The sequence below is a fragment of the Anser cygnoides genome, chromosome 22 (assembly GCF_040182565.1).
Source record: "Anser cygnoides isolate HZ-2024a breed goose chromosome 22, Taihu_goose_T2T_genome, whole genome shotgun sequence".
NCBI classification, from domain to species: Eukaryota; Metazoa; Chordata; class Aves; order Anseriformes; family Anatidae; genus Anser; species Anser cygnoides.
Window position 1 is genome coordinate 7,036,553 of NC_089894.1, and position 16,710 is coordinate 7,053,262.

The 16,710-nt window shown below is 67.8% G+C and overlaps 2 protein-coding genes across 2 annotated transcripts; both read left to right on the forward strand.

The window, feature by feature from the left end:
- The first annotated feature begins 219 nt into the window (after positions 1–219).
- Positions 220–9,136, forward strand: KAT2A (lysine acetyltransferase 2A). The gene is made up of 18 exons (XM_066981397.1): positions 220–747; positions 3,485–3,608; positions 3,706–3,851; positions 4,067–4,156; positions 4,641–4,822; positions 5,149–5,340; positions 5,424–5,530; positions 5,685–5,792; positions 6,011–6,147; positions 6,290–6,498; positions 6,583–6,709; positions 6,902–7,012; positions 7,110–7,253; positions 7,553–7,667; positions 7,829–7,865; positions 7,996–8,059; positions 8,254–8,338; positions 8,604–9,136. The coding sequence occupies exons 1-18, from the start codon at positions 502–504 to the stop codon at positions 8,795–8,797; spliced, it is 2,418 nt and encodes an 805-aa protein (XP_066837498.1). The 5' UTR covers positions 220–501; the 3' UTR covers positions 8,798–9,136.
- A 956-nt stretch (positions 9,137–10,092) lies between these two features.
- DHX58 (DExH-box helicase 58) lies at positions 10,093–14,837 on the forward strand. The gene is made up of 12 exons (XM_048053209.2): positions 10,093–10,530; positions 10,650–10,851; positions 10,938–11,128; positions 11,257–11,373; positions 11,645–11,771; positions 11,858–12,040; positions 12,136–12,392; positions 12,557–12,706; positions 12,967–13,128; positions 13,429–13,619; positions 13,838–13,934; positions 14,218–14,837. Exons 1-12 carry the CDS (start codon positions 10,363–10,365, stop codon positions 14,398–14,400), a joined length of 2,028 nt encoding a protein of 675 aa, XP_047909166.2. The 5' UTR covers positions 10,093–10,362; the 3' UTR covers positions 14,401–14,837.
- Positions 14,838–16,710: the final 1,873 nt, after the last annotated feature.

A 16,710-nucleotide genomic window follows, 5' to 3' on the forward strand; every position in this document is an offset into this window, starting at 1 on the left:
GTGGGCGTGGCCTCACCGACGAGCGAGCGCCGAGAGGCGGAGCCTCGTCCATTTATGGGAAACGGGGGCGTGGCCTCACTCCGTATTAGGCGGAGTGGGCGGGGAGAGGGGCGTGGCCGCGCTCCATATTTGGCAGCGCAGCGCGGGGCGCTCAGCGCCCGCTACCGCGGCCCCGGGCCCCGGGACCCGAGCACCGGCCCCAGGCTCCCCTCGTTTCGTGCCCCCTGGGCTGGGGGCGGCCCCGCGTTACCGGGCCCGGACCGCAGACCCTCGAGGCTATGGGGCCGCGTTGGGCCCCGGCTTCGCTTCTCGGGGGCCGGGGGCACGGAGCCCGCAGCCCCGGGCGGGAGCGGAGCCCCGACACAGCGGGAGCCCCGGCCCCGCCGTCCCGGCACCGCCGTCCCGGGAGCCCCGCGGCCACCCCCGTTCATCTCCGGACTACCGGTCCCGGCGTGCCCGGCGCGCAGGCGCAGTGCTCTGGCGGCGCACGCCGGGCCCGGCATGGCGGAGCCGGAGGCCGCGCAGCCCGGGAGACCCCCGCCGGGTCCCGGCACGGCGGCGGCGCCGAGCGGGGCAACCGGGAGCGGGGCCGGCCCGGTTCCCGGAGCGGCGGGAGGGACGGGTTCCAGCGATCCGGCCCGGCCCGGCCTCAGCCAGCAGCAGCGGGCGAGCCAGCGCAAGGCGCAGGTGCGCGGCTTCCCCCGCGGCAAGAAGCTGGAGAAGCTGGGGGTGTTCTCCGCCTGCAAGGTGGGCCCGGGGGGGGCGGCCCCGGGGGGGTGCGGGGCTGGGGGGGGCGGTGCTGAGCTGCGTGGGACGGGGTGGGGGGGGGGTGCGGGGAAGGGGGGGGGGGATGCTGAGCTGGGTGGGAGGGGTGCTGGGGGATGGGGCGGGGGGCTGGGGGGGGGGAACAGGGTGCTGAGCTGCGTGGGACAGGGTGGGTCAGCAGGGGGGTGCGGGGGGCTGGGGGGGTGCAGGAACAGGGTGCTGAGCTGGGTGGGATGGGATGGGGGGCTGTGTGGGGAAGGGGTGCAGGAACGGGGTGCTGAGCCGGGTGGGAGCAGGGTGCTGAGCTCGGCAGGATGGGGCGCGGGGCTGTGCATGGGTAAGGGGTGCAGGAATGGGGTGCTGAGCTGGGTGGGAACAGGGGGATGGGATGTGCAGGGCTGTGCATGGGATTAGGGGTGCAGGAACGGGGTGCTGAGCTGGGTGGGATGGGATGTGGGGCTGTGCATGGGTAAGGGGTGTAGGAACAGGGTGCTGAGCTGGGTGGGAGCAGGGTGCTGAGCTCAGCAGGATGGGGCGCGGGGCTGTGCATGGGTAAGGGGTGCAGGAACGGGGTGCTGAGCAGGGCAGGGGGTGCGGGGGCGGGGTGCTGAGCAGAGCAGTAGGGAGTGTGGGGTCGTGCATGGATTAGGGGTGTAGGAACGGGGTGCTGAGTTGGGTGGGACGGGGTGAGGGGGTGGGTGTGGGGAAGGGGTGCAGGAGGAGGGTGCTGAGCTCGGCAGGATGGGGCGCGGGGCTGTGCATGGGCAAGGGGTGCAGGAACGGGGTGCTGAGCTGGGTGGGATGGGATGTGGGGCTGTGCATGGGCAAGGGGTGCAGGAACGGGGTGCTGAGCTGGGTGGGAGCAGGGTGCTGAGCTCGGCAGGATGGGGTGTGGGGCTGTGCATGGGTAAGGGGTGCAGGAATGGGGTGCTGAGCTGGGTGGGAGGGGTGCTGAGCTGTGGATGGGGGCAGGGTTGTGCATGGGAACGGGGTGCTGAACAGGGTGCTGAGGGGGTGCAGGAGCAGGGTGCTGAGCTCAGCAGGATGGGGTGTGGGGCTGTGCATGGGTAAGGGGTGCAGGAACGGGGTGCTGAGCTGGGTGGGAGCAGGGTGCTGAGCTCAGGGATGGGGCGCGGGGCTGTGCATGGGTAAGGGGTGTAGGAACAGGGTGCTGAGCTGGGTGGGAGCAGGGTGCTGAGCTCAGCAGGATGGGTGCAGGGCTGTGCATGGGTAAGGGGTGCAGGAACGGGGTGCTGAGCTGGGTGGGAGCAGGGTGCTGAGCTCAGCAGGATGGGGCGCGGGGCTGTGCATGGGTAAGGGGTGTAGGAACAGGGTGCTGAGCTGGGTGGGAGCAGGGTGCTGAGCTCAGCAGGATGGGGTGCAGGGCTGTGCATGGGTAAGGGGTGCAGGAACGGGGTGCTGAGCTGGGTGGGATGGGATGTGGGGCTGTGCATGGGCAAGGGGTGCAGGAACGGGGTGCTGAGCTGGGTGGGAGCAGGGTGCTGAGCTCAGCAGGATGGGGTGCGGGGCTGTGCATGGGTAAGGGGTGCAGGAATGGGGTGCTGAGCTGGGTGGGATGGGGTGTGGGGCTGTGCATGGGCAAGGGGTGCAGGAACGGGGTGCTGAGCAGGGCAGGGGGTGCAGGGGCAGGGTGCTGAGCAGAGCAGTAGGGAGTGTGGGGCCGTGCATGGATTAGGGGTGTAGGAACGGGGTGCTGAGTTGGGTGGGATGGGGTGAGGGGGTGGGCACGGGGAAGGGGTGCAGGAGCAGGGTGCTGAGCTGTGCAGGATGGTGCGTGGGGCTGTGCATGGGTAAGGGGTGCAGGAACAGGGTGCTGAGCAGGGCAGGGGGTGCGGGAGCAGTGCAGGAGGGTGCTGAGCCATGCAGGAGAGGATGCAGAGCTGTGTATGGGTAGGGGATGCAGGAGCAGGGTGCTGAGCAGAGTAGTAGGGAGTGTGGGGCCGTGCATGGATTAGGGGTGTAGGAACAGGGTGCTGAGCTGGGTGGGATGGGGTGCAGAGCTGTGTGTGGGCAGGGGGTGCAGGAGCAGGGTGCTGAGCTGTGCAGGAGGGAGTGCAGGAGTGGGGTGCTGAGCCATGCAGGAGGGGATGTGGGGCTGTGTATGGGCAGGGGGTGCAGGAATGGGGTGCTGAGATGTGCAGGAGCTGAGGGGTGCTGAGCTGGACAGGAGGGGTGTGGGGCTGTGTATGGGTAAGGGATGAAAGAGCAGGGTGCTGAGCTGGGCAGGAGGGAGTGGAGGGCTATGCATGGCAGGGGGTGCAGGAGCAGGGTGCTGAGCCACGAAGAAGGGGCTGTGGGGCTGTGCGTGGATAAGGGGTGCAGAAGCAGGGTGCTGAGCTGGGCAGGAGGTGCAGGAGTTGGTGCTGGGCCATGCACGGGCAGCGAGTACCAAAGAGGACGCAGGGCTGCGCGTGGGCATGGGCTGCGGGAGGGGGTTGGTGCTGAGCCGTGCAGGGCTGCACGTGGGCAGGGAGCGCGGGAGTGGGGTGCTGAGCTGGGCGGGGGGTGCAGGATGGGGGAGCAGGGTGTGCGGGATCCTGGGGTGCTGTTGGGGGGGGGGGGTGGCGGTGAGGATGTTTGGGGCGGGATGGGTGCTGTGGGGTGGGAAGGGGAGCTGCTGGGCCCCCGAAGGCGGCAGCCCTGGCACGGGGCAGCGCGCGGGGCTGCTGCGCCATGCCCTCCCCGTCCCTCGTCCCAGGCCAACGATGCCTGCAAGTGCAACGGCTGGAAGAACCCCAACCCCCCCACGGCCCCCCGCATGGACCTGCAGCAGCCGGTCACCAACCTGAGCGAGCCCTGCCGCAGCTGCAGCCACGCGCTGGGTAACCCCAAACCCCTGGGACCCCCCCCCCTACCTCGGGACCCCCCTGGGACCCGGACTGGGGTGGGGGTCTCACCGCAGCGCCCTCCTCGCTGCAGCCGACCACGTGTCCCACCTGGAGAACGTCTCGGAGGAGGAGATCAACCGGCTGCTGGGCATGGTGGTGGACGTGGAGAACCTCTTCATGTCGGTGCACAAGGAGGAGGACACGGACACCAAGCAGGTCTACTTCTACCTGTTCAAGGTGCGTCCGGGGCTGGCCGGCTGCTTCCCCTCTCCTCTGACCTCCTGGGACATGTTTTTATTTTTATCTGGGGCTGTGACGTGTCCGACCAGCCCCGCTTCGACCCCGTAAACCCGCCTCGTTCCCGGGCGCTGTCCCGCGTTCGGTTCCCCTGGGATTTCCAGGGAAGGAGCGGGCGTTAAACGAGTGCCGGGGGGCTGACGGGGTTCTTGCAGCTCCTCAGGAAGTGCATCCTGCAGATGAGCCAGCCGGTGGTTGAGGGGTCGCTGGGGAGCCCCCCTTTCGAGAAACCCAACATCGAGCAGGTGAGGCTCGCGAGCCGCGCCGGGGCCTCGTCCCGCGGCCTCGTCCTGCGCTTGGCCGCTCTCGGTGGTCCCAGCGCTCGCACCCTCCGTGGCGGGCGGCACCGAGGGGCTGCTGTTGCTTCCCTCGGCCTGTCCTGTGGTTTTCGGCCCCAACGTGTCCCCTAACTGTGCAGACAGCGGGGCTTTTTGCTTTGTGGTGCAAACTCAGGCTCAGTTGGCTCTGTCCCTAAAAGCGGGTAACTGGAGAGAGCTGGGGTGGCTGGGGTTGGGCGTGCTGAGCAGCGATGTGGGTGATGGCCAGCGATGGCCCATCCTGCATTCTGCTGCTTTTTCTGCCTTTTTTCTCCAAACCTCCAAGTGCCTGGGAGTGGCTGCCCCAACCCTGGGCTCCCCATTGCTCCTGTGCCTGTGGCTTGTGCCCCCCAGCCCTGGTACCCCCCCCTCGGACCCGTACACCACCCCCTTTTCTCTCCCCCCTCCCCAGGGAGTCCTGAACTTTGTGCAGTACAAGTTCAGCCACCTGCCCCCCAAGGAGCGGCAGACCATGTACGAGCTCTCCAAGATGTTCCTGCTCTGTCTCAACTACTGGAAGCTGGAGACGCCGTCCCAGTTCCGGCAGCGCTCGCAGAACGATGACGTGGCCACCTACAAGGTCAACTACACGAGGTGAGGGAGGCAGGCAGCCTCCGATGGGGACGCCTCGCGTCCTCCACCTCTCCCCAGCCCTGGCTGCCCTGGCTGCCCTGGCTCAGGGACTGGCAAAGTGGGGGCCAGGGAGCTGCTCTCCTGCCCCTGTCCTTCGTGGAAGCTCTTGCTCGTGTCTCCGAGCCCTGCCAGCTCTCCCGGAGCCGGAGTTCAGGTGTTGTGCTTCCAAATAACATCATCCATGAGCCCCGTGGGGTCTCCGCTTCCCGAGGAGGGCTCGTGCAGCTGTCCCAGGAGGGATGCTGAAGCTGAAGGGTCACCAAAGCCCGTGCTCTCTTGTCCCCGAGGTGGCTGTGCTACTGCCACGTGCCGCAGAGCTGCGACAGCCTTCCCCGCTACGAGACCACTCACGTCTTCGGGCGCAGCCTCCTCAAGTCCATCTTCACCGTCACCCGCCGGCAGCTGCTGGAGAAGTTCCGGGTGGAGAAGGACAAGCTGGTGCCGGAGAAGCGGACGCTGATCCTCACCCACTTCCCCAAGTAGGTGCCCGAGGCGGGGACGCCGTCGGTGAGGCCGCTGTGTCCGGCTCCTGCTGGCTGCCCGACGCGCGGCTCCCCGCCAGGTTCCTGTCCATGCTGGAGGAGGAGATTTACGGCGAGAACTCGCCCATCTGGGAGGCGGATTTCACCGTGCCGGCCGCCGAGGGTGCCCAGCTGGTGTCGCGCCCAGGTACCCTGGGGAGCAGCTCCCCGCTGCTGGGGCTGCGGGGTGGAGGAGCGGGGTGAGGAGGTGGCTGGGAGGCTGCCCACGCTGCCGCAGGGTGGATGAGGTGCTTCCGATCCACCGCGGGTGTTCCCGTCATGGGTGTTCATCCCTCCTCCAGCCGCGGTCAGCACCGTGGCCGTGCCCACCACGCCGCTCTTCAGCAAGAAGCTCAGCACCAGCAGCTCTGCCGCGAGCATGGACGCCGGCACGCCGGAGCCCATGCCAGGTAGGGCCAGCGCAGGGAGGAGCAGGACCCGGCTCGGTCCTGGTGGGGCTCCTCGGGGTCCTGGTGGGGCTCCTCGGGGTCCTGGTGGGGCTCCTCGGGGTCCTGGTGGGGCTCCTCGGGGTCCTGGTGGGGCTCCTCGGGGTCCTGGTGGGGCTCCTCGGGGTCCTGGTGGGGCTCCTCGGGGTCCTGGTGCCTGAGGCTCTGCCCCCCTTCCCCAGGGGAGAAGCGGAAGCTGCCCGAGAGCCTGACGCTGGAGGACGCCAAGAGGATCCGCGTGATGGGCGACATCCCCATGGAGCTGGTGAACGAGGTCATGCTGACCATCACCGACCCCGCTGCCATGCTGGGCCCCGAGGTACGGGGCTTGGGGAGCACCAAGACAGCGCTACCGCGGGGCGCAGCCAGCAATCAGGGGCTCTGAGGTCCCCGTGCCACCCCAAATGCCTGGAAGGTGGGGGGGTCAGAGCTGCTCCCCCCCCCCCCAACATGCCCCGCAGACCAGCCTGCTGTCGGCGAACGCGGCGCGGGACGAGACGGCGCGGCTGGAGGAGCGGCGCGGCATCATCGAGTTCCACGTCATCGGCAACTCGCTCTCGCAGAAGTCCAACAAGAAGATCCTGATGTGGCTGGTGGGCCTCCAGAACGTCTTCTCCCACCAGCTGCCCCGCATGCCCAAGGAGTACATCACCCGCCTCGTCTTTGACCCGTGGGTGGCTGGCGGAAGGGGGGGGGGGGGGGGGCTGGTTTTGGGGTCTCCCCGTCTCACCCTTGGCCTTGGAACCCTCCCCAGGAAGCACAAGACGCTGGCACTCATCAAGGACGGCCGAGTGATCGGGGGGATCTGCTTCCGCATGTTCCCCACGCAGGGCTTCACGGAGATCGTCTTCTGCGCCGTGACGTCCAACGAGCAAGTGAAGGTGGGCTGGGGGGGGGGGGGGCAGGGTGGTGCTGGGCCAGCTCCAGCGGGTGCCGGGGTGGTGCCAGCCCTGGGGTGGGAGCGGGGGCCCTGCAGGCGTCGCCCTGCCACGCGTGGTGGTGGGGTCCTGGCACCCTTGGGGGCTGTTGTGGGGGGTGTGAGGGCCCCCCCCGTCTCACAGCGGCTCCCCCAGGGCTATGGGACGCACCTGATGAACCACCTGAAGGAGTACCACATCAAGCACAACATCCTCTACTTCCTCACCTACGCCGACGAGTACGCCATCGGCTACTTCAAGAAGCAGGTGGGCCCCTTCCCCGGCTGGGGCTCCCCCCTCGGCCTCGTTCCCCTGCCCGCGAGCCCCCTCCCCACCTTCCATCTCTTTTTTCCCCCCCCCCCAGGGCTTCTCCAAGGACATCAAGGTCCCCAAGAGCCGCTACCTGGGCTACATCAAGGACTACGAGGGGGCGACGCTGATGGAGTGCGAGCTGAACCCCCGCATCCCCTACACCGAGCTCTCCCACATCATCAAGAAGCAGAAGGAGGTGCTGCTTTGGGGGGGGGGACCCCAAACCCAGGGTGATGGGGACCCCAAGGGGGCAGTGACGGGAGCCATCCCTTGATTATCCCCATCACCTCCCTTTTGGGGTCCCCAAAGGCTGGCATCTTCCCTGGAAATGGGCTTGCAGGGCAGGAAAAAAAAGGTCACTTTTGGGATTTCCAGTGGCAAGGGCTGGCCCTGGGCGGGCGGAGGGTGCAGCCTCATTCCTTGGATCTGCGGGGGGGTCCTGGAGCATCCTGCAGTGCCCGCTGATGTCCCCCCCCGCCCCGTTTCCCACCGCAGATCATCAAGAAGCTGATCGAGAGGAAGCAGGCGCAGATCCGCAAGGTGTACCCGGGGCTCACCTGCTTCAAGGAGGGCGTGCGGCAGATCCCCATCGAGAGCGTCCCCGGCATCCGTGAGTCCGCGGGCAGGCGGCGCTGCTCCGTGCCGCCTGGGTGCCGGAGGGTCCCTGGGGAAGGGGCGGGGGGCCCCGTCCTGACCCCGCAAGTGGGGTGCTGAGTGCCAGGTGGCTGAGGGCAGGGCCCTGGGGTGTGATGCTGAGCCTTGTTCTTCCAGGAGAAACGGGCTGGAAACCTCTGGGGAAGGAGAAAGGGTGAGCGGTGCCTGGTGGGGGGCTGCGTCCCCTGGGAGCAGCGGCGCTGGGGGCTCCCGGTTGGTGTCCCCCGCAGCGGGAGGCTGGTGCCGATGGGCTCCGTGCTCACGGGCTCTGCTCTGTCCTGCAGCAAAGAGCTGAAGGACCCCGACCAGCTCTACAACACCCTCAAGAACCTCCTGGCCCAGATCAAGGTGGGGAGCGGGGGCGCGCTGCGGTGCCATTCACCCCCCCCCCACCCCAGTCCCCTGGGGGGGAAGGCAGGGTGACCCCAGCACGGCTCCCGGCTCTGCCTGGGTTACGAACGCATTATTTGGGGAGCAGGACCCCAGGGTGCTGGGGCAGATGGGTGCTGCCCCCCCCATGATAACCTCTGCCCCCTCCCCAGACCCACCCCAGCGCGTGGCCCTTCATGGAGCCGGTGAAGAAGTCGGAGGCGCCGGACTACTACGAAATCATCCGCTTCCCCATCGGTGGGTGGCGGGGGGCCGTGGGGGGGCTGCAGCGTGCCCAGGCCTGGGGGGGGGGAGCATGGTGGGGAGGGGGGTTCGCTGTTGGGGTGCTGGGACATCCATGGAGCGAGGCAGGAGAGAAAGAGGGGGGACCCCTTGGCTACCTCCTGGGGACCCCTGGCTTGGGTCTGGCTTGGCGACCCGAGGGAATCCTGCTGCCAGGGATGGGTGGTGGGGCACGGGGATGTGCTGGGGGGGGGGGGGGGGCCTGACCCTTTTCCCCCAGACCTGAAGACGATGACGGAGCGCCTGAAGAACCGCTACTACGTCACCAAGAAGCTGTTCATCGCCGACCTGCAGCGCATCATCACCAACTGCCGCGAGTACAACCCCCCCGACAGCGACTACTGCAAGTGTGCCAACACCCTGGAGAAGTTCTTCTACTTCAAGCTCAAGGAGGGGGGGCTCATCGACAAGTAGGGGGGGGTGGGCCTGGACTCCTGGGGCTGCTGCCAGGCCCCCCCCTTGGTCCTTGCCTGCAGCCGGGGAGGGGCAGGGCTGGAGAGAGGAACCCCCCTCTGGGCAGGGTTTGCTGCTGCTGAACAGCCTGGGGGGGTTTGGGGTGTTCCCCCTGGGGGGGGGGGGGGGGTCCGGGGTTTATCCCTGCCGTGGCAGCCCCCCATTCCTAGGGGAAGGTGAGGGGTGGGGGGGGTTGGAGTGGAGCTGCCTTGCTGCCTCTCCCCTGGGGCCGTGCCTTCTGCCCCCTGCTCTCGGTGCTGGGGCAGGCCCCCCCCCCCCAGTGTCTTGGTGCCAGGGCAGGACCCCCCCCCCCCCCACCCCATGCTTTGGGTTTCTGCAGGGGCCTCGCCTCCCGCTCCCGTCCACGCACAGGCAGCGCCTGCTCCTCCTCTTGAATGTACGGCAGGACCCCCCCCTGCCCGCTGTGGGGCAGAGACCCCCCCCTCCTGGGCTCGGGGGGGGGGGGGGGGTCCCTGCTCCTGCTGCCTCTCCATCAGCTCTTCCCTGGGGGCAGGGGCGCTGCACCCTCCCCTCCCAGCTCCCCCTTGCCTTGCTGAGGGCACCTGGGGGGGTCTCGTCCTATCTCCTGCTCCCCCTTGCTCTGTGAGCCAGCTTCAGCAGCGTGGGGCTGTGGGGCTGGCTCTTGCTCGCATCCTTTCCTTGCCCCCCCCGTCCCTGTTCACCCCATGGGAGCGGGGCTGGGGCGTAGCATTAATTTATCCCCTGCTTGGTCGCCTGCTGCCTTATTGCCCCTGGCTGTCCTTGGTGTCGGGGGGTGCTGGTGCCCCTTTGGGGTCCTGCTGGCCTTGCTGGGGGGGGGAACCAGACCCCCTCCAGCCCTTCCCGTCCGCCCATTCCATGTGACTGTTTTTTTTATTTGGGTTGTTGTTGTGTTGTTTTTTTTTTTAATTAAATAAATGTGCACACCCAGCTGCCCCCTTGTGTCTGGCCCTGCACCGGGGCCCCCAAACCTCAGAGGAGGAGGGGGGGGAGAGCTCCAGGGCCGGTGGGTGCTGTGAGGGGGGGGCACTGGCCTGAACTGGGGGGTCTGGGATGGGTTGGGAGGCACTGGGCTGATGTGGGAGGGGATATGCACGGGGGGGAACTGGGGGGTGCAGATGGATGGGGGTGCACCAGGCTTAAGTGGGGGGTGCGAAGGAGCTGGGGGGGCACTGGTTTGAACTGGGGGGCAGTGTGGGTGGGGGTGCACTGGGCTGAACTGGGAGGCGGGGCTGGGCGGGGCTGGGCTGGGTGCGTGGCGTAGGCAAAGGCTGCGGCAGCTCCTCCTGCTTTCGGTTTCTGTTCCCGACCGGGGCGGGGACCGGGATCGGGACCGGGGTCGGTGCGAGCCGGGCGGCTTGGCACGGCTTGGCACGGCTCGGCTCGGCTCGGCTCGCTTCATCCCAGACCCACTCAACCGCGTGTCCCGGCTCGGCATCGCGACCAAGAGGGGTCCCCCCCCCCACACCCCGGCTGCCTCCCCGGGTTTCGTTTCCTAACGGGGAGCGGTGCCGCCGGCGTCGCCCATGGAGCTGCGGGGGTACCAGCACGAAGCCGTGGCCCCAGCCCTGCGTGGCCGCAACTGCATCGTCTGGCTGCCCACGGGGGCCGGCAAGACCCGCGCCGCCGTCCACGTCTGCTGGAAGCACCTGGAGAGCCGGCGGGACGGCCGGGTGGCCGTGCTGGTCAACAAGGTGGCCCAGGGTCCCCGTCCCCTACCCTGGGAGATAACGGGGCGAGGGGGGGGACACAGCGCCGGCTGCTCGCCGGGCGGTGGTCCCGGCTCGGAGCTGATGGGGTCGGTGGGGTGTAGGTGCACCTGGTGGAGCAGCACGCCAAGGAGGAGTTCCACGTCCTGCAGGGCGCCTTCAGGGTGATGGCCATCAGCGGGGACAGCAGCCACAAGTGCTTCTTCAGCCAGGTGGCGAAGTGCAGCGACGTCGTCATCTGCACGGCCCAGATCCTGCACAACGCGCTGCTGAGCCGGGAGGAGGACGCGCGCGTGGAGCTGACGGGTGGGCACGGGACCCCCCTGGCTGGGACACCCTCCCCGGCACGTCCTGCGCTGCTCACCCCGCTCTCCTCCCTCGCTCCCGTGCAGATTTCTCCCTGCTGGTGATAGACGAGTGCCACCACACGCACAAGGAGGCCGTCTACAACAAGATCATGTTGAATTACCTCCAGCGCAAGCTCGGCGGGCAGCGGGACCTGCCGCAGATCCTGGGCCTGACGGCGTCCCCCGGCACCGGGGGGAAAACGTCCTTCGAGGGGGCCGTGGAGCACATCCTGCAGGTGGGTGCTGCGCCCCCAGCCTGGGGTTCAGTGGGGTGCGCGGTGGTGGTGCCGGGTGCCAGCGAGCACCCACCATCGTGCTGGGCTGCCGGGGCTCAGGGCTGGGTTTTGGGGCTCTCCCCTTTCAGATTTGCGCCAACCTGGACACCGAGGTGATCACGTCGGCGCAGGAGCACGTGCAGCAACTGCAGAGACAAGTGCCCCAGCCCAAGAAGCAGTACGACCTGTGCCAGGAGAGAGCATGGGTGAGAGGTGGCGGGTCGAGCCCACGGCATTGCCCCCAGGTCCTGCTGAGCTGGGGGGGTCCTCCCTGGCTGTTTGGGGGGGTCCTGGAGTCCCCCTGTCCCCCCAGCTCAGGCCGGTTGAAGGAATCAGCTTAGCCAGAGCTTTGGTGCAGGGGATCCCATAACCATCGGGGTCCTGCCACGCAAACCACCCCTAACCCCAACCCACCCGGCTGCACCCCCGGAGCAATGTCCCCAACCCCCTGGGTCCTGAGCCCCTCTCTGCTGCCAGGACCCCTTCGGCCAGCGGCTGAAGAAGATCATGGTGCAGATCCAGCAGCACATGGAGATGGCGGGGCTGCCGCAGGACTTCGGCACGCAGACCTACGAGCAGCAGGTCGTGGAGCTGGAGAAGAGAGGTGAGGAGGCGGCGGCAGGGGGTGCTGGGGGGAACGGGGCTGGCGGGGGCCGGGTGTCACCACCCCGGTCCCCGTTCCCTCGCCAGCGGCGGAGAGGTTTTGTCGCAAGACGCGGGTGTGCGCGCTGCACCTGCGCAAGTACAACGACGCTTTGCTGATCAACGACACGGTGCGCATGGTCGATGCCTTCGAGTACCTCCAGAAGTTCTACGCCATGGAGAGGGACATGAAGGACCCCACCGAGCGCTTCCTGGCCACCACCTTTGAGGGTAAAAGAAGGGCCCGGGGGGGGGTTGCAGCAGGGTGGGTGCAAGGCTGGTTTTGGGGGCACGGAGCACCCCTCACGCCCCGCTTGCCTGCGCAGAGAACAGGGCGAGCCTGCTGGCGCTCGCTGGGTGCCAGCTCTACGAGAACCCCCGGCTGAGCAAGCTGGAGGAGATCCTGCGGGAGCACTTCCAGCCCCAAGGGTCTTCTCGGGGCATCATCTTCACCAAGACCCGGCAGAGCGCCCACAGCCTGCTCAGCTGGCTGCAGGATGCGGCCACGCGGGGCGGGCAGCACATCAGGGCGGCTGTCCTCACCGGGGCCGGCTACAGCAACCAGACCAGGCACATGACGCAGGTGAGGGGACCGGGATGTGCACGGAGCACTGAGGATGGGAGGGAGCTGGATGGGGTCCAGCCCTACCTCTCTGCACGCTTTGGGGGTGCTGCGAGGGGCTCGGAACCCTACACGGTCCCCGCTCCAGGAGCAGCCCCGGAGCATTTCCCCCTTTGTCCCCGCAGAACGAGCAGCAGGACGTGATCAGGCAGTTCCGCAAAGGAGACCTCAACCTGCTCTTCTCCACCAGCGTGGCCGAGGAGGGCCTGGACATCCCCAAGTGCAACATCGTGGTGCGCTACGGGCTGATGACCAACGAGATCGCTATGGTGCAGGTAGCACCCAGGCTCCCTCCAGCCCCCCTGCCTGGTCCCTGCTGGGATGCCCCAAAGCCACCTGGGGGGGCACGTGGGGACCCCCATTACACCCCGTGCATCCACTGGCAGCTCCTTGGGGATGAGCCCGACCCCAGGCAGAGCCTTGCAGAGGTGCAGCGGCACGGGAGGAGCGTGCCGTGCCCCACAGGACCTGCAGCACGAGGGGGTCGGCCGCAGCCCTCCCCTGCTGACCGCAGCGTTTGGCCCCTCTGTTACAGGCCCGGGGCCGTGCCCGCGCCGAGAACAGCGTGTACTCTGTGCTGGCCAAAGCCAACAGCAGGGAGGTCTCCCGGGAGCTGCTCAACGATGACCTGGTGGAGCTCATGCAGAGGGCCATCCGGGCGGTGCAGGCCATGCCCGAGCGCGAGTACCGCCAGAAGGTGAGCGCTGCGGAGGGCCAGACAGCTCCTGCCCCTGGCTGCTGATGGGCACAGCCCCCTCTGCGCCCTGGTTTTCGGCTGCCTGCTCTCCCCTTGGGGCAGCACCGGCTCCTGGGAAGGGGTGCCATGAGCTGCACGGGGCAGCGTCTGCGGGTCTGTCCTGCCGTGCGGCTCACGCTCTCCAGGACAGCGCAACCCTCCGTGGCCACATCTCCTGCTGCATCTGCGGTCTGTCCCTCTCTGTTACCCCGTGCTGACCCCGTCCTCCCCCTTGTCTCGCCTCCCCTGCCCTCTTTGCAGATCACGGAGCTGCAGCGAAATGCTGTCATCGGCTGGCGAGTGAAAGAAGCCAAGATCAGCGAGAGGCGGCAGCAGCACGACCCGGACGACGTTCGCTTCTACTGCGTCAACTGCAACGTGGCCGTGTGCTGCGGCAGCGACATCCGCACCGTGGAGGGCATGCACCACGTGAATATCAACCCCAATTTCAGGTAGGAGCGAGCAGGCAGAGGCCGGCTCTCAGGTGTCACCCACATGAGCCACCGCGCGCTCTGCGCGGGATGGGCAGGGGTGGCAGCAGCACTGGGGACATTGCTCCGGGGAGGTCACGGGGGGCTCCGTGGGGCCGTGCGGCTACGGGAGCATAAGTGCTGATGGGGTTTTATCCCCTGGACTGTCCTTAGGGTGTTTTTTGGTCCTTTCCTTGCAGGTTTTATTATACGGTCTCGTTGGGGAAAATAAGCTTCGCGCGGACGTTCAAGGACTGGGAGCCTGGGTGCCGCGTCATGTGCAGCGGGTGCAGCCAGGTGAGCGGGGCCACGGAAATCCCCCCTGCTTGCCCCTAGGCTGTGCCACTCTCCTCGCGCATCAGCTCCTGGCCAAGGAATTGGGGCTGCCTTTCCCTTCAGCACGTGGTCCCTCTTTGTGCCACGCGTGTGGGACATGGACGTGGGTAGCTGTGCCCTGGGACGTGCCCTGGGAGGAGGGAGCTGCCTCCAGCACCCAGCTGTGGGGTCGCAGGCACGGTCCTGCAGCCTGGGCTGCTGCACCACACGGTGGTGACCGTCCCCCCCCTCCCCGTCCACGCAGGAGTGGGGAATGGAGATGATCTACCAGCACGTCAAGCTGCCCATCCTCTGCATCAAAAACTTCGTGGTGGAGACCCCGGATGAGAAGAGGAGGTACAAGAAGTGGAGCAGCGTGACGTTCCCCGTCAAGGAGTTTGACTACCTGGAGTACTGCTCCAGCACCCAGGAGGACGAGTCCTTCTAGAGCCGGCTCGCTCAGGGCTACTCACAGACCACAGGGAACCTCCCTATCCCCCTCGCCATGGGGCAATCCCCCCGGGCCCACGCAGACGGGCAGCTGTGCTTGCTCTTTCCCTTTCCAGCCTGAGCTTCTGCAGCACAACCCTTCCTAGAGCCCGTGGCTGCGGGGGGAGAAGGCTTCGCTGCGCCCATCCCCAGGGGAGCGGCTGCAGGGTGGCGATGAAGCACAAGGCACGGGGATGGAAAAGCTCCCGAGCCCTTGGTGCCCGCTGGCCAGCCGCTCCTGTCCCCGCAGCGCGCTGGGGCTGCCCCCACGGCCGGTGCAGGACCCCGCTTAGGGAGCCAGCCACCCGGCACGGGCACAGGGTGCAGGCCGGCGTTTCTCTGCTTTGTGAATTCGACCATCCTGCATTAAAGGCACGCGTTCATGCTGGGCACGAAGGCGACGCTGTGCGGTCTCATTCGTCGTGCGAGCTCGCTGCGTGCGGGTGGGAAGGATGCGGGCAGCCCTCGCTGTGCCTCCTGCCCTCGGCAGAGCTCGATGGGACGGCTCTGGGACGTTGCACGGAGCCGGACCACGGCATCACCCGCCCGGTAGCTATCACACACCGCGTTGGCTCCGCCAGGGTCCCCGCCAGCAGCCCCCCTGCCTGGGGAGCACTTTGTTTGCGTGGGGCTGCCGCAGCCGGACCCCCCTGTGCAGCCACCAGCACCTCGCCCACCCCGGGGGGGGGCAGCAGAGCAGAGCGGGCTGTGGACCCCCCGGCACGGCTCAGCCCCGCAGAAGCACATCCAGGAGCCTCAGGGGGATCTCCCCTTGTGCAGCAATAAAAGGGCTGAGGGGCTGAACTGGGGCACCCAGCGCAAGGGAGGTGCTGAGCTGCCCCCCCCGGCTCATCCTGCTCCGGGGCAGGGGGTGCTTTGCCCTGGTCCCGGCCCGGGGCTCCCGTCCCTGCTCTCCCCCCGCCGGTCGCTAGAGGGAAGCCAGCGCCCGGTGCCGGTGCTCGGCGGCCGGGGAACGGCCCCAGGGGGGCGATGCTGGGGTTCAGGGGTCCTGGGGACGCGGAGCGGGGCTGCCACGCGTGGACCTCGCCGTGCGCCGCTTCCCTCGAGGGTCCTGGGGAGGGGGGGGACGAGCAAAGGGGGAGCTCCCCCCGGGCGGGGGCACAGCCCGGTTCCAGGTGGAGGTAGCCCCGGGGGGAGCACGAAAGCCGACTCCTGTTCATCAGAAAGTAGGTAACGAGGCCGTCGGAGTTATTTGCAGCTCTCTGCGGGCTGCGATGGCCTCCCCTACCTCTCCCCAAGCAAGAGCCCTCCTGCGGGGCCCCCGGATCATTTCGCTCAGCTCAAATTGCCCTGATTTGGGTTTGGCGAATCCAGGCTGGGAGTTAACCCGATGGGGGCCTGCAGCTCCGGGCAGTACGACCTCCCTCCGGCCTGGATGGCTCCGGCTCGCCCCTTACCCCCTTTGCCCCCCCAAACCTTCCGCGACGCTGATCCAAACTTGCCCACCTTTAGCAAGATTCCCCCTGTGGGATACACGACAAGGAGAGCATTGCCGTGTGGGGCTCTGTGGGTTTTACAGGTGCCTCGTGGGGCTGCACCCAGCCTCTGCCCTTTCCCCCCAGCCCTGTTTAACACCGGCCCCCTTTGGCTTCTCCCTCCTGGGAGCTCAGGTGCCTTGGGCCCGGTGGCAGGGAGCAGCCGAGCTGCAGCGACTGCTGCTGTGACCTTGGCTGGTGTCCTTCAGAGCTGGCGTCCTTTGGAGCTGAAGTCTGCCGGCTTCTCCCTCGGCAGCTCTGCCCCGCGCCCGTTCCTCCCGGATGCCCTGGTGATGCCACCTCGGGGGCTGCGTCTCCATCCCTGCGTCCTCATCTTGGGGTGGAGGCGCTGGCATCGCCCCTCCGATCGGCAACTGGGGTCACTCCCGCATCCGTCGGGACTGGAGCGTGCTGCTGCGCTGGCCTCAGAGTCACAGGGACACAGGGAGGCTGAAAGTCCCTGTCTGACCACATCTATGTGCCATGGGGCTGCCCAAGCGCGTCCCCAGCCCCAGCCAGCCCCCTGCATGTCTTCGCTTCAAGCCACTTGTCCCCCCCAGCAGCCCCCAGCCCGCGGGACCCTCTGCTCCCACCTCCTCGCGCAGCCCAGGGCCAGCTCGTCCTGTGATTAAAACAAGTCGAGAGCCCCACTTCATCACTCCAATTGCCTTGTCGATAAACAGGCATTAGCGAGGGCTGCTGGGCCAGTCCTTGCGCGCCGACACATCCCCCGTCAATAACCTCTGGATTTAAGCCTGTGGCTCGGAGCATCT

Coding starts and splice junctions, on each gene's coding strand:
- KAT2A (XM_066981397.1), top strand. CDS start 502: ATGGCGGAGCCGGAGGCCGCGCAGCCCGGGAGACCCCCGCCGGGTCCC. Junction 6,499..6,582: donor ACCCGCCTCGTCTTTGACCC/GTGGGTGGCTGG, acceptor AACCCTCCCCAG/GAAGCACAAGACGCTGGCAC. Junction 7,013..7,109: donor TCGGCTACTTCAAGAAGCAG/GTGGGCCCCTTC, acceptor CCCCCCCCCCAG/GGCTTCTCCAAGGACATCAA.
- DHX58 (XM_048053209.2), top strand. CDS start 10,363: ATGGAGCTGCGGGGGTACCAGCACGAAGCCGTGGCCCCAGCCCTGCGT. Junction 10,852..10,937: donor CGCGCGCGTGGAGCTGACGG/GTGGGCACGGGA, acceptor GCTCCCGTGCAG/ATTTCTCCCTGCTGGTGATA. Junction 11,374..11,644: donor TGTGCCAGGAGAGAGCATGG/GTGAGAGGTGGC, acceptor CTCTGCTGCCAG/GACCCCTTCGGCCAGCGGCT.